Source organism: Somniosus microcephalus, chromosome 1 (genome assembly GCF_052327205.1).
Source record: "Somniosus microcephalus isolate GS21.2 chromosome 1, FLI_Smic_1.0, whole genome shotgun sequence".
Classification (NCBI taxonomy): Eukaryota; Metazoa; Chordata; class Chondrichthyes; order Squaliformes; family Somniosidae; genus Somniosus; species Somniosus microcephalus.
In genome coordinates, this window is record NC_140987.1 from 417,463,296 (window position 1) to 417,482,607 (window position 19,312).

General features: G+C 42.8%; 1 protein-coding gene across 2 annotated transcripts in view; it reads left to right on the forward strand.

The window, feature by feature from the left end:
* Nucleotides 1–19,312, forward strand: part of thoc2 (THO complex 2) — a 156,111-nt gene that overhangs the window by 12,422 nt on the left and 124,377 nt on the right. For both annotated transcript variants that reach the window (XM_085999429.1, XM_085999438.1), the window contains exons 2-3: nt 10,794–10,852; nt 11,422–11,513. In XM_085999429.1, the coding sequence (XP_085855555.1) occupies nt 10,794–10,852; nt 11,422–11,513 (151 nt within the window). The remainder of the gene's footprint in view (nt 1–10,793; nt 10,853–11,421; nt 11,514–19,312) is intronic.

The following is a 19,312-nucleotide window of genomic DNA, read 5'->3' on the forward strand; positions in this document are numbered from 1 at the left end:
AGACTGGGTATTATGTAACGCGAAAGGATTAATTAGCAATCTTGTTGTACGAGGCCCCTTGGGTCGGAGCGATCGTAATATGATCGAATTCTTCATTTAAGATGGAGAATGAAATAGTTGACTCGGAGACTAGGGTCCTCAATTTAAATAAAGGAAACTATGATGGTCTGAGGAGCGAGTTGGGTAGGATTGATTGGGGAATGGCACTCAAAGGGTTGACGGTGGATAGGCAATGGCAAACATTCAAAGACCGAATGGATGAACTGCAGAATTTGTTCATCCCAGTTTGGCATAAAAATAAAACAAAAAAGGTGACCCAACTGTGGCTAACAAGGGAAATTAGGGATAGCATAAGGTCCAAGGAGAGGGCATATAAATTGGCCAGAAAAAGCAATAACCCTGAGGATTGGGAGCAGTTTAGGATTCAACAAAGGGATTAATTAAGAAAGGGAAAATAGAATGAGAGTAAGCTTGCAGAGAACATAAAAACTGACTGTAAAAGCTTTTATAGATATGTGAAGAGAAAAAGATTGGTGAAGTCAAGTGTAGGTCCCTTGCAGTCAGAATCGGGGGAATTTATAATGGGGAACAAAGAAATGGCAGACCAACTAAATACATATTTTGGTTCTGTCTTCACAAAGGAGGGCACACAAAACCTCCCAGAGATGCCGGGGAACATAAGGTCTGATGAAAGGGTGGAACTGAAAGAAATCAGTATTTGTAGGGAAATGGTGTTAGGAAAATTGATGGGACTGAAGGCCGATAAATCCCCAGGGCCTGATAATCTACATCCCAGGGTACTTAAGGAAGTGACCCTAGAAATAGTAGATGCATTGCTGGTCATCTTCCCGAACTCGATAGACTCTGGAACGGTACCCATGGATTGGCGGGTAGCTAATGTTACCCCACTATTCAAAAAAAGTGGTAGAGAAAAGGCGGGGAATTATAGACCGGTAAGCTTGACATCGGTAGTGGGGAAAATGTTAGAGTCTATTATAAAAGATGTAATAGCAGAGCACTTGGAAAGCAGTGACTGGATCGGACAAAGTCAACATGGATTTACAAAAGGTAAATCATGCTTGACTAATTTACTGGAATTTTTTTGAGGATGTAACTGGTAAAATAGATAAGGGAGAACCAGTGGATGTGGTGTATTTGGACTTTCAGAAGGCTTTCGATTAGGTCCCGCATAAGAGATTAGCGTGCAAAATTAAGGCACATGGGATTGAGGGCAAGGTATTGACTTGGATAGAGAACTGGTTGGCAGACAGAAAGCCAAGAGTTGGAATAAACGGGTCGTTTTCCGAGTGGCAGGCAGTGACGAGTGGGGTACCGCAAGGATCGGTCCTAGGACCCCAGCTGTTCACGATATATATTAATGATCTGGACGAGGGAATTGGATGTAATATCTCCAAATTTGCAGACGACACAAAGCTGGGTGGGAGGGTAAGCTGTGAGGAGGATGTCGTGAAACTCCAGCACGATTTGGACAGGTTGGGTGATTGGGCAGAAACATGGCAAATGCACTATAATGTGGATAAATGTGAGGTTATCCACTTTGGTGGCAAAAACTGGAAGGCAGATTATTATTTGAATGGTAATAGATTGGGAGAAGGGGAAGTGCAAAGAGACCTGGGTGTTCTTGTACACCAGTCGCTGAAGGTAAACATGCAGGTGCAGCAGGCGGTTAAGAAGGCAAATGGTATGTTGGCCTTCGTAGCAAGAGGGTTCGAGTACAAGAACAAGGATGTCTTGCTGCAGTTGTACAGGGCCTTGGTGAGACCACACCTTGAGTATTGTGTGCAGTTTTGGTCGCCTTACCTGAGGAAGGGCGTTCTTGCCATGGAAGGAGTGCAGCGAAGATTCACCAGGCTGATACCTGGGATGGCAGGAATGACGTATCAGGAGAGATTGTGTCGATTGGGCTTATACTCACTGGAGTTTAGAAGATTGAAGGGATCTCATCGAAACCTATAAAATTCTGTCAGGCCTGGACAGACTAGATGCAGGAAGGATGTTTCTGATGGCCGGGGAGTCCAGAACCAGGGGTCAAAGTCTAAGGATAAGGGGTAAGCCATTTAGGACTGAAATGAGGAGGAACTTCTTCACCCAGAGAGTGGTGAACCTGTGGAATTCTCTGCCACAGAGGGCGGTGGAGGCCAGTTCATTAAGTATATTCAAGAAAGAGTTGGATATATTTCTTAAGGCTAAAGGGATCAAGGATATGGGGAGAAGGCAGGGACCGGGTACTGAATTTGGATGATCAGCCATGATCTCATTGAATGGCGGAGCAGGCTCGAAGGGCCGAATGGCCTACTCCTGCTCCTATCTTCTATGTATGAAAACACAGCGTCAGTTTGCACATGTACGCTGACAACACCCAGCTCTACCTCCCCACCACTTCTCTCGACCCCTCCACGGTCTCTAAATTCAGTCTGCCTGTCTGACATCCAGTTCTGAATGAGCAGAAATTTTCTCCAATTAAATATTGGGAAGACCAAAGCCATTGTTTTCGGTCCCCACCACAAACTCCGTTCCCTAGCCACTGACCCCATCCCTCTGCCTAACATCTGTTTGAGGCTGAACCACACTGTTCGCAACCATGATGTCATATTTGACCCTTCCGACCACATATCTGCGGCATAACTAAGACCGCCTACTTCCACCTCCGTAACTTCGCCCGCCTCCGCCCTTGCCTCAGCTCATCCACTGCTGAAACCCTCGTCCATGCCTTTGTTACCTCTAGACTTGACTATTCCAATGCACTGCTGGCTGGCCGCCCTCGTTCTACCCTACGTAAACTTGAGGTCACCCAAAATTCAGTTGCCCCTGTCCTAACTCGCACCAAGTCCTGTTCACCCATCACCCCTGTGCTCGCTGACCTATATTGGCCTCAATTTCAAAATTCTCATCCTTGTTTTCAAATCCGTCCATGGCCTTGCCTCATCCTATCTCTGTAATCTCCTCCAGCCCCACAACCCCCCCCCCCCCCCCCCCCCCCCCCCCGAGATATCTACTCTCCTCTAATTCTGCCCAGACCCCAAGCTCTGGAATTTCCTCCCTAAACCCCTCTGCCTCTCTATCTCTCTTCCTTTAAAACGCTACTTAAAACCTACTTCTTTCACCAAGCTTTTGGTCATCTGCCCATTTATCTCCTTCTGTGGCTCGGTGTCAAATTTTGTTTTATCACACTCCTGTGAAGCGCCTTGGGAAGTTTTACTATGTTAAAGGTGCTATATAAATACAAGTTGTTTCTGTTGTTGGCTCTTCACATTACTTGCACGAGCTTTGATGCAACATGTGAGGCAGGTCAATGGCTGGAACCATTTTGTGTCTGAAGAAATAAATCCCATGGCCTTCCCAGCTGCAGGTATACCTCTTGCTGTGCCTTATCGGATTTAAGTATCCTCAAAACAATGACCTTTCCATGGCCAGCAAAAGCACTCGCGCTCTCAACCACTGAATGCATGTATAGAAAAATAGGAGCAGGAGTAGGCCATTCGGCCCTTCGAGCCTGCCCCGCCATTCAGTATGGTCATGGCTGATCCTCTATCTCAAGACCATATTCTCACCCTCTCCCCATACCTTGATGCCTCAGCATACAAGCTGAGAGCTTACAAATATCTGCCCTAGCTGAGTTTACACCTTTTCTGAATTTAACGTATTTTATGTGATAAATTTGAGAGAAAGACTTAGTGGTGAAAGCCAGACACAATATGAAAACATTTACAACTGCTATTGCTTCATTGACAATCTGGGATGTATATGCTATTTGAAGAGGATGTGAATATCTGTTGCTCAACTTTTTCAGTGCAGTTTTCAATTTAAAAAAAAAAAGCCTTGCCATAGAGATTTCCTGTAATGACTTGCTTTGGTGTTGGAACTTGCTCAAAACTTCCTGTGTGATCTGAGGCTGAGTTCTTCAATTGTGTGCCTACTTTTGATTCTCTTAAATATTATCTCTTCATGGTTTATTCCTGTAGACGTGAAACAAATCAACGCTTTCACTTTTTCACTCAAAACAAACAATAGAGCATTGGCAGCTAGATTTGCAAACATTCTCTGGTCTCTTTTCAACTTTGCAAGTCTCATGGGATACAGACAGACAGCTCTGGAAGTAACTGCAGGACCGATGTTCTTGCACAGGCTTACTTTGCTTTCCTTGGAGTTTCATTTGATGAGCTGAAGCCCATGACAGAGGACCCAGTGGATTTGTCAGCACCTTTCATGTGCAAACTTATGCTTTTGTGCTATGAGCATGTGTGAAAACAAATTCTGACCGATTTTTAAAATAATCTGTTGCTGCCACCTCTGAATTTTTTTTCTTGAGGTTGGTGAGAGTTTTGACATGTCAGGAACATGTTGATCAGTGTGTTGCTTTCAACTTGCTGTTCTCTTGAGGTATGTTATGTTTGCACATTTATGATGGAAAGAAAGCATAGGATCTGCAGCTATTGGTTAAGTTTACAAATTGAAACGCAGATTAGTTCTCATTGGGCCTCCACTGTATTGATCTAAATGCATTCTCCCTGTGCTTGGCGCTTGCAGTGGCAGGGGTTACAACCCTGTTCTATTATCTAAAATTGCTTCCCCATAATTTTTGGTTACACTGCTTACTGACGTTTGTTTTTGGCACAGAACAAATAGGTCAGAGCGCCTCCTGATGGCTTTGGTTCTGGTACGGTGGCATAGTGGTTAGCACTGTTGCCTCACAGCGCCAGGGACCCAGGTTCAAATCCGGCCTCGGGTGACTGTCTGTGTGGAGTTTGCACATTCTCCCCGTGTTTGCGTGGGTTTCCTCCGGGTGCTCCGGTTTCCTCCCACAGTCCAAAGATGTGCGGGTTAGGTTGATTGGCCATGATAAAAATTGGCCCTTCGTGTTAGGGGGGATTAAATACGTGGGGCTAGGGCTTGGGTGGGATGGCTGTCGGTGCAGGGACCGGGTGCTCGGGTTTGGATGATCAGCCATGATCTCGTTGAATGGCGGAGCAGGCTCGAAGGGCCGAATGGCCTACTCCTGCTCCTATCTTCTATGTTTCTATGATCTTAACATGGTCCAAATATAGTATCAATGCGAGAGATGCCTTTTTTTTACAAATGATCAAGGTACCTTTTTATCGAGTTCATAATTGGCCCAAAGGAGGGATTTTTGTTTACATTACCAAATGATGCTTTCCTGTCTGGTGCATTGCATCACCATTATGCTTATCTTGACCCTAGATATTTTCTCAGGTTCAGTTTCACTGGCCACTCCCATAAGCGGAACTTAAATCCATTATGATCTGAAGTGTACAGTAGTGTAGTGGTTATGTTACCGGACTAGTAGTACGTGGAAATTTGAGAATTTGAATTTATAACAAATCTGGAAATAAAAAGCTGGTATCAGTAAAAGTGACGATGGATTGTTGTAAAAACCCAGTTGGTTCACTAAGGTACTTTTTAGTGAAAGGAACCTTCTGGCCTATATGTGACTCCAGTCCCACATCAACGTGGTTGACTCTTCACAGCCAAGCAAGCCACTCCGTTGTAACAAACTTGAAGAAAGGAACAGAATAAAACTGGATGGACCAGTCGACTGCGTACTCCCCACACCCAGTTCAGTTGACCCTGCAAAGTACTGCAGAGGACTGGTGCCAAAGTTGGGCTAGCTGTCTCACAGACTAGTCCAGCAACAGCCTGGCAGAGTCATACTCACAGAATATCCTTCCTATCAGCCAATGTCCCAGACTTCTCCACCATCATCTCTGGGTATGTCCTGTCCTGTCAGACCCACCAGAGGTGTGGACACAGTGGTATACAGTCGTGGGGTGGTGAGTGGCTCTGGGAGTTCTCAACCTTGACTCTGGACCCCATGAAGTCTTATGGTTTCAGGGCAAACATGGGCAAGGAAACCTGCTGATTACCACCTGCTGCCCTGTGTCAGCTGATGAACCCATATCCCTCCATGTTGGAACACCACTTGGAGGAAGCACTTAGGTTAGCAAGGGCTCAGAAGGTACTAGACTGGGCTTGTGGCAGGTGGTGCAGTCGAACTATATACCATCACAATCTAACTTCATGTTCTTCACTCCTCATCACTAGCAAGCCAGTTGACCAACCCGAGTTAAATGACGAGTGTAGGACAGCATGGCTGGAGCTGCACCAGGCACATCTGTAAATGAGATTCCAACCTGGTAAAACTACAACACAGTATGCTCAACAGCGAAAGCAGTGTGCTATAGACAAAGTTAAGAAATCCCACAACCAGCAGATAAGATCAAAGGTCTACAACCTTGTCACATCCTGAATTGAATGGTGATCTATAAATATGCAATTAATGGAAGAAGGCTCCATGAACATCCCCATCCTCAATGATGACAGAGCCCAGCATGTGAGTGCTAAAGACCAGGCTGAAGTGTTCATAAACATCTTCAGCCAGAAGTGCTGAGTGGATGATCCTCCTTGGCCTCCTCCTGAGGTCCCCACCATCACAGATGCCTGCCTTCAACCAATTCAATTCAGCTCCTCAAACAGCTGAGTGTACTGGACGAAGCAAAGGCTATGGGGCCCAACAACATCCTGCCTATATTGAAGAGCTGTGCTCCAGAACTAGCCACGCCCTTGGCTAAGCTGTTGAAGTACAGCTACAACACTGGCATCTACCCGACGATGTGGAAAATTGCCCAGATATGTCCTATCCACAAAAAGCAGGACAAATCCAATCCGGCTGATACCCGCCCCACAAGTCTACTCCTAATCATCAGCAAAGTGATGGAAGGTGTCGTCGACATTGTTATCAAGCGGCACTTAATCATCAATAACCTGTTCACCGATGCTCATTTTGGGTTCTACCAAAATCACTTGGCTCAAGACCCCATTACAGCCTAAGTCCAAACATGGATACGAGATGAGAGTGGCTGCCTTGGACATTAAGGCAGCATTTGACCAAGTATGGCACCAAGGAGCCTTAGTAAAACTGAAGTCGTTGGGTATCCGGGAGAAAACTCTCCAGTGGTTGATGTCCTAACTGGCATAAAGGAAGATGGTTGTGGTTGTTGGCAGCCAATCATCTCAGCCCCTGGTCATCACTGCAGGAGTTCCTCAGGGTAGTGTCCAAGGCCCAACCATACACAGCTGCTTAAGCAATGACCACCTCTCCATCACAAGATCAGAAGTGGGCTGTTTGTTGATGATTCCATTGATTCCATTCACAATTCCTCAGATAATGCAGCAGTTCATGCCCACACACAGCAAGACCTGGACAATATCCAGGCTTGAGCGGATTGGCAAGTAACATTCACACCACACACATCGGGCAATAACCATTTCCAGTAATAGTCTCTAACCACCTCCTCGTAACATTCAAATGCATTACCATCGCTGAGTCCCCCACCATCAACATCCTGGCAGTCATCATTGACCTGAAACTGAACTGGACCAGCCACATAAATACTGCAGCTACTCGAGCAGGTCAGAGACTGGATAGTCTGCGGTGAATGACAAGCCTCCTGACTGCCCAAAGCCACCTCCACCACCTACAAGTCAGAAGTGTGATGGAATAGTCTCCACTTGCCTGGATGGGTGCAGCTCCAACAACACTAAAGCTCAAACAGTATCCAGGACAAAGCAGTCTGCTTGATCAGCACTCATCCATCAGCATAAACACCCACCATTGGCGTGCCGTGGTTGCAGTGTACTATCTACAGGATGCACTGCAGCAAGTCGACAAGGATTCTGCAGCAGCACCTCCCAAACCTGTGACCTCCACCACCTAAAAGTACAAGGGTACCAGGTGCATGGGAACACTATCACATCCAAGTCCCATACCATCCTGACTTGGACATGTACCACTGTGCCTTTTATTTCTGCTGGGTCAAAGTCCTGAAACACTCTACCTAACAGCATTGTGGGAGTACCTTCACCACATGGACTGCAGAGTTCAAGAAATTCCACTCCCACCTCAAGGGCAACTAGGAATGAACAATAAATGCTGGCCATACCAACGAGACCCACATCCCAAGAATTTTTTTTTAAATGACCCAATATTTGGGTGAACAGTAGTGAGATGCAGAAATAGCAATCTTTTTTGATGGTTACTGGAAAGCATTGTTCTATCGTGTATTCGCAGTTCGAAAAGCAGACTGAATATATAATCTATATATCGGACTGAGAGTCAGGCTCTTAAATGGGCGGCCAGTTTCTTTAAATAAAATGGGTAAATGATGCGCATACAGAATAAAATAGACTGCTATTCTCCGAGATGCATAAAATAATGACCACTCACTTTCTGTCTCTAAATTAACTTTTAAACAGAACTTCACTTATTAAGCTGTACAGTTTAAAAATTGAATGCATTTCAATTCTGGCTGGCACAGTCTTGAACATCACTTTTCTATTGGCTGGGAAAAAAGGTTGTCCACCTAATACCCAATGCCTAGGAGTGCCTTCAAAATACCATTATAAAAGGGCAAATTTCACTCCGTGTATTAAATGCATAATCAATCTTTCAGTGGCACATGATGCTCAACATGTAATGTGATATCTTTGGCAATTTAACCCAATTAGCACCTTAGCCTTCCTATTGCACTTTGTCATAACAATTTGCGTCTTGTGAAACCTACTGCTGCCAACCTGTCTTGTCTCTGAGCTCTTGGCTTTCCCAATGAGAAATATGCTGTCACATTGGGCAGTACCCCCTCCTATGCAGTTTCCAGCAACACAAAATTAATATGGATAAAAATCAATTTTTTGTCTGAATTCTGTTTCTTGTCAACATGTTTCTTTGTTGAATGTAAACTGATTACTGCCAGATGATTTAATCAAAACCATTGATCTGCTAGTCAGCTCATTTAACCTTCTGACATCATCTTTCAAAAATATCAGCTCTCCAAGCTAAATAACATTTCACAGTACTTGCTTTTCAGCCTGTAATATTGTGTTTCAAGGTTTCTTTCATCCAGTCACTGGCATTTGGAGTTCCTTTGCAATTTCTTGTACAATCTCAATTCATCATGTACCTGCGCTGTAACTGGATTTCTGGAAATGCTAGCTGGCCGCCTTGCATTTTATTTTTTTCCTTGCAGTGTTTCCCAATGGTGAGAACATAGTCCAACATCCTGAACATTCTCGTGTCTTCTGGACTTCACTTTCTTTTTTCAAAACATACACATAGGCTTGAAACAAGTGGCTAACACTGTCTCTAAAGCGTTTCCTGATCGCTTTTTCACTGCTTTAAATCTGGGGTTTTCTTCATCTCAGACTCCATAGCCTTGCCCTGCAATTGAGTCCAATGTCTCTTTCATTATGAACATTTCCAGTGATATGCAATAGAAGGAATTTCATCGTGAGTTATTGCAATGTCTAAGATACAACTATGATTCTATATCTGTCTAGTTGTTAGCAAATAAGAACATAAGAATTAGGAGCAGGAGTCAGCCATACAGCCCCTCAAGCCTGCTCCGCCATTCAATAAGATCATGGCTGACCTTCGACTCCACCTCCACTTGGCCGTCGATCTCCATATCCCTTGATTTCCCCTAGTGTCCAGAAATCTATTTATCTCAGCCTTGAATAAACTCAACGATTCAGCATCCACTGGGAATTTCCAAGATTCACACCCTCTGAGTGAAGAAATTGCTCCTCACCTCGGTCTTAAATGACCGAACCTTTACCCTGAGACGATGCCCCCTGGTTCTAGACTCTCCAGCCAGGGGAAAAAAAAACCTCTGCTTATACCCTGTCAATCCCCCTCAGTATCTTGTATATTTCACTGAGATCACCTCTCATTCTTCTAAACTCCAGAGAGTATAGACCCAATCTACTCAATCTCTCCTCATGGGGCAGTCCTCTATTGAAGCATCATTGCACCACCTCGAAGGCATGTATATCCTTCCTCTGATAAGGAGACCAAAACTGTGCACAGTATTCTAGATGTGGTGTCTCTAAAGCCTTGTACAATTGTAGTAAGACTTCCTTAATCTTGTACTCCAACCCCCTTGCAATAAAGGCCAACATGCCACTTTCCTTCCTAAATGCATGCTGACTCTGTTTCTTGTATGAGGACACCTAAACTATTAAATGTTGGTGTTCAGAAAGATTTATCACCATTGAGAAACATTCTGTTTTTCTATTCTCCCTACCAAAGTGAGTAACCTCACGTTTCCCCACATTATACTCCATCTACCACCAGCTTGAGGATTGAATATTGCAGCAAAATCAGATTAAAAGAAGCATTTTCTTTGGTATGGAACATTACGGACCAACTTTGCTATTTTATTGAGGGGGCAATATTAACCTGATTCTCATCAAAAAAACAAAAAATACTTTTTTATAATTGGTTACTAAACAGAGTTGGTACTTGTGCCTGTTCTGTGTCATTTAGAAACATAGATGATAGGAGCAGGAGTAGGCCATTCGGCCCCTCGAGCCTGCTCTGCCATTCAATGAGATCATGGCTGATCATCCAAACTCAGTACCCTGTCCCTGCCTTCTCCCCATACCCCTTGATCCCTTTAGCCTTAAGGTTGGGCATTTTATTCCAAATGGTTATCAAATAATTTAATGGAAGGAATACACTGTTATTGGTTTCAATTTGTCCCTACTGATTAGTATGAATAGGTACCTAGCTTATGGAGCAATATATATGTGAAGTAGTTAAATATTTTGCAAATTCGAAGCAACCACGTTATTTTCAATGAAAATGTATTTTTTGTAGACCATAATTGAATTGCATTTAGAAATAACATGAAATTGTAATGATACAATTTTGACTGGTCAGTTCTTTTAAAATTACTGACATTTATTTTATTTTGCAGTGTACAGTTATGCCGCAGTCTTACTGAAAATCGAGGTTACAATGATGTAACGTTTAAAGGTAAGATTTTTTGCAGTGTAAATATATACTGACGTGCTTTGTTTACAGGCTGATCTGAATCATTATTGGAATTGCAATTATTGGGCTAATCACAACTGAAATTTGGATTACTGCTCAAAATACTGTGCTTACGGTCTGGACCTCTGATTATTCAACAGCACAAGCTTTTGTGTTGGATAAGGAGCAAGGATCAGAATCCTTGCAATTTTTTAATCTTATGTTGAAGGCACAAGGAGTTATGCTTGCTTACCTCTTTACGTTGGTTCGGAAAGGCTGGCTGCTTGTCACGGGTGGCATCCATTTATGCATGCTTACTAAATGAAGCCATTCTAATGGTGCATTGTGATTTTTTTTTTTTTAGTTGCTAGCTTTATTAATGTAATGTTAGAACAAAGGGAGCAACTTTCGTTAGTCATTGAAACTTGACTATAAATTTCAAATAGAACAGATTAAAATCAATTTTTTATTACTGAAAGCTCACTTTTTGATTTCCTGTTTTTTCCTACAATATTGTTGTTGCATTTTTAATGCCCCTTTATTAACATTCATTTAATTTAATTGTAAAACAGATATCCAACAAGCTTTATATGAGTTGGCGTGGCATGTTATAAAAGGCAATCTAAGACAGGAACAAGCTGCCAGTGCTCTCAGTGATGTAATGGTAAGTGATTGATTCAGTGCTGAAAAAGTTGTTTTTTTGCATGCACAGCAATTGAGCGCAGGCTTTGCTGTATTCTTTACATGAGATTATATTTAAATTTTGGAGAGAGAAGTAGATTGTAGTGTATATGAAAGGGAAATAACACTCGAGGAGGGGGAAATACTGCTCCCAGAAGGTAATGTTGATTTAAATTTTTAAAATGTTATTTCCTGAAATTCTAGTCTGTGCCTATCTTAAAGCAGTCTCTTGGAAGCTTGCCATTTTGGGTCTTGAACAGAAAAGTTTGCTTGGGATGACAAATCTAGTCAATTTTACATTTGGCTATGTTGAGAATGAAGAGGCTATAGTCGCCTTTATGCCAATGTCACTTGTTGCAGTAGCAATCTCGAGATGGACCCATCAGTTGGTTAAGTTCATGCATCTTTTTCAGGTAAATTAAAAAAATAGTAGGTCTCTAAGAGGTTACTTTTTGGTGAGCACAAATTGATACAGTTCTAATGGAGCAGACATTTATAATCTATTAAATTTTATATGCTTGGCGCACACTCTTATTTGGGCATCATCTCTATGACGTAGTCTCTCCTACAACCACCCACATGTACCACAAGATGGAGCTTCACAAGCTCCAGAAACTGCAGATCATCATACCTAAATCTACAGGAACACTATTTAGACAACCACACCGCTCCAGGACACGACCAACATTGCTATCCTTCCTTCCAAATACAGGAAACTTTGTGCTATCCGGCACCCACGGGACCGAGCTGCTGCTGTTGCCTCAAAACTGCCGTACTCTCCAGAGTTAATGTTGAGAGATACGGAGATTCTTATCTCCGTATTTGACAACAAACACTGTTGCTTAGCAACAGCTTCTAAACACTCGGGTGTGGCCCTAAAGCTCTGTAGCTGAAGCTGTTGCTTTCGCTACAGACCTTGCACAGCTTGACTGTTCAAACAAAGCAAAAAAAACAAACAAAAAGAATAAAAAACGGCTGCTGATTTTTGCCAGTGGCTCCAGCTTGCCGGATAGCTCACCTCCGGATAGCACAAAGTTTCCTGTAACAGTAAGTTTGGAACAACTAAAATGCGTTTCCTGCTACGATAAGAACATAGAACATAACATAAGAAAAAGGAGCAGGAGTAGGCCATACGGCCCCTCGGGCCTGCTCCGCCATTCAATAGGATCATGGCTGATCTGAATCTAGACTCACGTCCACTTCCCTGCCCTCTCCCTGTAACCCCTAATTCCCTTATCTGCTAGGACAATGTCTATCTCCATTTTAAATTTATTTAATGTTGCAGCTTCCACAGCTCTCTGGGGTAGCAAATTCCATAGATTTACTACCCTCTGAGTGAAGAAGTTTCTCCTCATCTCAGTTTTGAAAGGGCAGCCCCTTATTCTAAGATATGCCCCCTAGTTCTAGTCTCACCCATCAGTGGAAACATCCTCACCGCATCCACCCGATCAAGCCCCCCTCACAATTTTACATGTTTCGATAAGATCGCCTCTCATTCTTCTGAACTCCAATGAGTAGAGTCCCAACCTATTCAACCTTTCCTCATACGTCAACCCCCCCATCTCCGGAATCAACCAAGTGAACCTTCTCTGAACCGCCTCGAGAGCAAGTATATCTTAAATATGGAAACCAAAACTGCACGCAGTATTCCAGGTGTGGCCTCACCAATACCCTGTATAACTGCAGCAAGACTTCCCTGTTTTTATACTCCATCCCCCTTGCAATAAAAGCCAAGATTCCATTGGCCTTCCTGATCACCTGCTGTACCTGCATACTAACTCTTTGTGTTTCATGTACCAGGACCCCCAGATCCCTTTGTACTGTAGCACTTTGCAGTTTCTCTCCATTTAGATAATAACTTGCTCTTTGATTTTTTTCTGCCAAAGTGCATAACCTCACACTTTCCAACATTATATTGCATCTGCCAAATCTCTGCCCACTCACTTAGCCTGTCTATGTCCTTTTGCAGGTTTTTATGTCCTCCTCTCTCACTGCTTTCCCTCCCATCTTTGTATCGTCGGCAAACTTGGATATGTTGCACTCGGTCCCTTCCTCCAAATCGTTAATATAGATTGTAAAGAGTTGGGGTCCCAGCACTGATCCCTGCGGGACACCACTAGTTACTGATTGCCAGCCTGAGAACGAACCATTTATCCCAACTCTTTGTTTTCTGTTAGATAGCCAATCTTCTACCCATGCCAGTATATTACCCCCAATCCTGTGATTTTTTATCTTGATCAGTAATCTTTTGTGTGGAACCTTGTCAAATGCCTTTTGGAAGTCCAAATACACTACATCCACTGGTTCCCCTTTATCCACCCTGTATGTTACATCCTCAAAGAATTTGAGTAAATTTGTCAAACATGACTTCCCCTTCGTAAAACCATGCTGACTCTGTCCTATTAAATTATGTTTATCCAAATGCTCTGTTGCTGTTTCCTTAATAATGGACTCCAACATTTTGCCAACCACAGATGTTAGGTTAACTGGTCTATAGTTTCTTGCTTTTTGTCTACTTCCCTTCTTAAATAAGGGTGTTACATTAGCAGTTTTCCAATCTGTCGGGACCTTTCCTGAGTCCAGGGAGTTCTGGAAAATGATCACCAATGCATCCACAATCCCTACCGCCACTTCTCTCAAGACCCTCGGATGTAGGCCATCAGGTTCGGGGGATTTATTCGCCTTAAGTCCCATTATTTTACTGAGTACCATCTCCTTAGTGATTTTAATCGTGTTTAGCTCCTCCCCCCCCCCCCCCCCCCCCCATAGCCCCCTGTTTATCCAGTGTTGGGATATTTTTAGTGTCCTCTACTGTAAAGACTGATACAAAATATTTGTTCAGCGTCTTTGCCATCTCCATGTTCCCCACCACTAGTTTCCCGGTCTCATCCTCTAAGGGACCAACGTTCACTTTAGCCACCCTTTTTCTTTTTATATAGCTGTAGAAACTCTTGCTATCTGTTTTTATATTTTTTGCTAGTTTACTTTCATAATCTATTTTCCCTTTCTTAATTAAGCTTTTAGCTATTTGCTGGCTTTTAAATGCTTCCCAATCTTCTATCCTCCCACTAGACTTGGATAATTTATATGCCCTTGTTTTCAGTCAAATACTATCCTTTATTACTTTACTAAGCCACGGATGGCTGTCTTTTCTTTTACTCCCCTTTTTCCTCAGTGGAATATATTTATCTTGAAAGATGTGAAATATCTCCTTGAATGTAGACCACTGCTCTTGTACCGTCTTACACTTTAATCTGTTTTCCCAGTCCACTTTAGTCAATTCTACTCTCATACCTTCATAGTCTCCTTTATTTAAGCTTAATATGCTGGTTTGAGATCCAACTCTCTCACCCTCAAACTGAATTTGGAATTCAACCATATTATGGTCACTCATTCCAAGGGGATCCTTTACTAGGACATTTTTTATTAATCCTGTCTCATATATTACACAGGACCAGATCTAAGATTGCCTGCCCCCTGGTTGGTTCAGTTATATACTGCTCAAGGAACCCGTCCCTAATACACTCTATGAACTCTTTTTCAATGCTGCCATGCCCAATTTGATTCGTTCAGTCCATATGAAAGTTAAAATCCCCCATGATTATGGCTGTTCCCTTATTACAAGCCCCAACTATTTCCTGATTTATACTCCGACCAACAGAGTTGCAACTGTTAGGAGGCCTATAGACTACGCCCACTAGTGACTTTTTCCCCTTATTATTCCTTATCTCCACCCAAACTGTTTCACTATCCTGATCCTTTGACCCAATATCATTTCTGACTATTGCAGTGATTCCATCCTTGATTAACATAGCAACCCCACCTCCCTTCCCTTCCTGTCTGTCCTTCCTAATTGTCAAATACCCTTGTATGTTTAGTTCCCAGTCATGATCATCTTGCAGCCATGTTTCCGTAATGGCCACCAGATCATACCCATGTATAGTTATTTGCACCGTCAACTCGTCAATTTTGTTACGAATGCTACGTGCATTCAGATAAAGAACTTTCAAATATGTTTTCTGACAATTTATTCCTGCTTTTATCCCTTTTACTACTTTACCTTTATCATTATACATTCTGTCCCTTCCTGACACGCTCTGGTTTTTAATTCCCCCACTGCTACCTTGCTCTATTGCCTTCTCCGCTGTCATTTTTATTTTTCGCTCTCTTAAAACCTCCCCCCCACTAATTAATTAGTTTAAAGCCCTCTCTACAGCCCTAGTTATTCGATTTGCCAGGATTCTAGTCCCAGCACTGGCCAAGTGAAGTCCGTCCCAACGGAACAGCTCTCTCCTGTCCCAGTACTGGTGCCAGTGTCCCAGGAAGCAAAACCCATTTCTCCCACACCAGTCTTTGAGCCACGCATTTAACTCTCTGATTTTATTTACCCTAGCCAAATTTGCATGTGGCTCAGGTAGTAATCCAGAGATTATTACCCTTGTGGTTCTGCTTTTTAATTTGGCCTCTAGCTGCTCAAACTCCCTCAGCAGAACCTCCTTCCTTGTCCTATCTATGTCATTGGTACCAACATGGACCACGACAACTGGATCCTCCCCCTCCCACTCCAAGTTTCTCTCCAGCCCAGAGGAGATGTCCTTAACCCTGGCACCGGGCAGGCAACACAGCCTTCGGGACTCTCGCTCTCGGCTGCAAGAACTCTATCTATCCCCCTAACGATACTATCTCCTACCACTACAACATTTCTTTTAACTCCCCCCACTTGAATGGCCCCCCGCTCCACGGTGCTGTGGCCAGGTTGCTCATCCTCCCCGCAGTCCCTGTTCCCATCCTCACAGGGAGTAAGAGCCTCAAACCTGTTGGACAAGAGCAAGGGCTGCGGCTCCTCCAACACTACCTCCTGGATCCCCGTACCTGCCTCGCTTCTCGTCACACCATCCTGACCCTGGCCACGGACTACATCTGAATTAATTAATCTAATTGGTGTGACTACCTCGTGATAGAGTCCAGGTAACTCTCCCCCTCCCTGATGTGTCTCAGTGTTTGAAGCTCGGACTCCAGCTCTTCAACACGGAGCCGGAATTCCTCGAGCAGCCAACACTTACTGCAAATGTGATCACCGTGAGCATCAATGGTGTCCACCAGCTCCCACATATTGCAGCAGTAACACATCGCCTGATCTCCCATTCTATGTAATTAATTAAATTTCTTGATATTATTTTTAAATACCCTCTGCCCCGATTCTAGATGAATATCGCACCTTAGAAACTATAAACCAAAGAGTTTAAGCTTAAAGAGAGAAATACTTACCAACCAGTCACTTACCCGCTTTCTGGTGACGTCACACTTGGATTACTTTTTACCTCACTCCTTCCCTCAGAGTTCGGAGACTGGTACGTCTTACCTGGTCACTGGGACTTTTATAGCCCCGCTCTGCCGCTCGAGATTCCCGCCGACGCTGTGAGGCCTTAACTGGTCACTGGGACTTTTATAGCCCCGCTGCTGCCGCTGAATTCCTGCCGACGCTGTGAGGCCTTACCTGGTCGCTGTTACCTGTTCTCCATCTTCCCTGACTCTTTCTTTCTGGTACTGATTGTATCGGCTGTTCCTACCGTCTCTCCTCACTTGCAGCTGCACACTTCTACCGCAAGATGGAGCTTCAGAAACTACAGATCCCACTGCATCATCACTAATGCACCCTGAGGGAAATTAGCTTTTTCCTCCCGTGAACAACGCAGTGGGAGATATATTAGGTTGAAATATGTCTATTTGTCGGAAAACCCTTTCTTGAAGAGGGATGAATGGCAGAGAAGGGAGTTTTACAATTAAAGTACTCCTCACTGTGTCCCTTCCATAAATGAATGAAAATAAGTCTCCAAACCTTTCATACCATATACCTGTAAATATAATTGTTGAGCACCTCCTATTTAAATTCAGAAAATAGTCAAGCAAATTAAACTTTGGCACGGTTTCAATTTAAATACCCAATTAACAACACATTTAAGGACCAGATTTTCACACTTGTGAAAGGTTGCATTGCTGCAGCTATTACTAAAATATGTCCTCCAGTATCCACACCATGAGTTTTCTGGTTAAGTGACTCACCTTCAATGGAAGAATACTGTTATGAAGTGACTAACACTTGTACATAAATACTTACTTTTTTTAACTTAAATTACAGTATCAATTACTTTCCCTCCATACTGAGGGGCACAATTAAGATCTCGGTGAAATATTTCAAAGCAAATATTTTCTGCTGCCACTTACACATTTAAATTTCTATTTAAAGCCAGCTTTGTTTAGAATTGGCATATACAGTTTTTTCAATCACTGTTGGAAATAATTGGTCTCTTCTCAACTAGAGTAGTTGATTAATTGTATTGTCAATGTAGTTAATTGATTACATGCAAAATCTTGCAAGTTGGAGTGTACCTGAGTGATTGATGTGCAGTTGTGCTAAATAGCTTGCAAATAGACCTTCAAAATGTTTTAATCAATTTCCACCATTAATGTCTTTTTTCTAGGATGGTGGATCTGTAAAAATCCGATTTATACCCGTTTCTCCTTTCACAAAAAAGGATATTCTCTGCTCCCAGTTAATCCTATTTGATCGTGTGTCACACTGTTGACACCATGTAATGTACAGTGCGTGCTCAGAATGCACGCAACCTGTGCGGTGACATGACTAGAGCGATGTATGCACATCCCAGGACTCAACTTTTAGGGCAAAATTCTGGAAGGGAAACAATTTAAGCTAAATTATTTGATATTGCTCACAGGCTGCATTGATCTTTCCCATTTCAATAGCAGAAATTTCAGAATTCTCAATGGGCAAGAATTTTCTAAGTGATCACACAGTTTTGCTGCCAGCCACTGACGCATGGAATTGAGACCGTCGTGAATTTGCTCCTTATAATAAATATGCATTGGACCGTACAGTACAGAATTGGAGCGAGCTGTTCCTACTGGTCGGATTAGAGTTGCAGCAATGGCTTCATGAAATGCAACATCGCAAGCTCCAAAACCTGAATAAAGATGAAAGCTTAGATTTGTCCCTTCATTTCCCATATGTTTCACTATTAATGATTCACTTTGCTTAATTGTGCCATGCAAGTCTTTTGGTTGTTTTTTTTTTTAAGGTTTCATTTTCAAAATAAAAACCAACTTTTACGAATGTTCTCCAAATTTACACTCATTTTTTGATCTTGAATTTTTTTGCCCTGAGTTTTGTCACTAATCATGATTGAAAACTACAAAAATCCATGTTTTTAACTCGGTAATAAAAACTGGCTGTGAAGGCCTTCTAGCTTTTGGAATATTTGGAAGCAATGCATACTATCTGGTGGATACCCTTGGGTTTGTATTTGATGGACATCAATTTTCAAATGCCATCCAGAATAGTTCTTTGTGAAAGCAAGAGAATTATTAATTCTGGCACTTAGCTGAAGTATTAATTTGAATTTCAGAAGAGCATAAATTGCATGCTCGTGAGAGCACCGATAAAGTTTTCTCTGCTTCAAACTGAGTCATGGGTTTAACTCATAAAAGGCAGATTTAGGCTTGATCTGAGGAAGCTCTTCAAAAAGAGCTGTCAACACTGAATACAATTCTAAATAGAGCAGTGGAAGTAAAACCTCTGGAATTACTAAAGAATCAATTGGATGCTGCAATGAGTGGATTTTAGGGACACTGGATGGATGGGCTGAGATGGGTTCAATAGCATTGCTCATCTGTAATTGTCTTGTGATCCTGTCATGTCCATTTATATTAGACAAACTTTCAGCTCTAAAAGCAAAGCAAAAAGTCAATATAGCTTAATGTTTT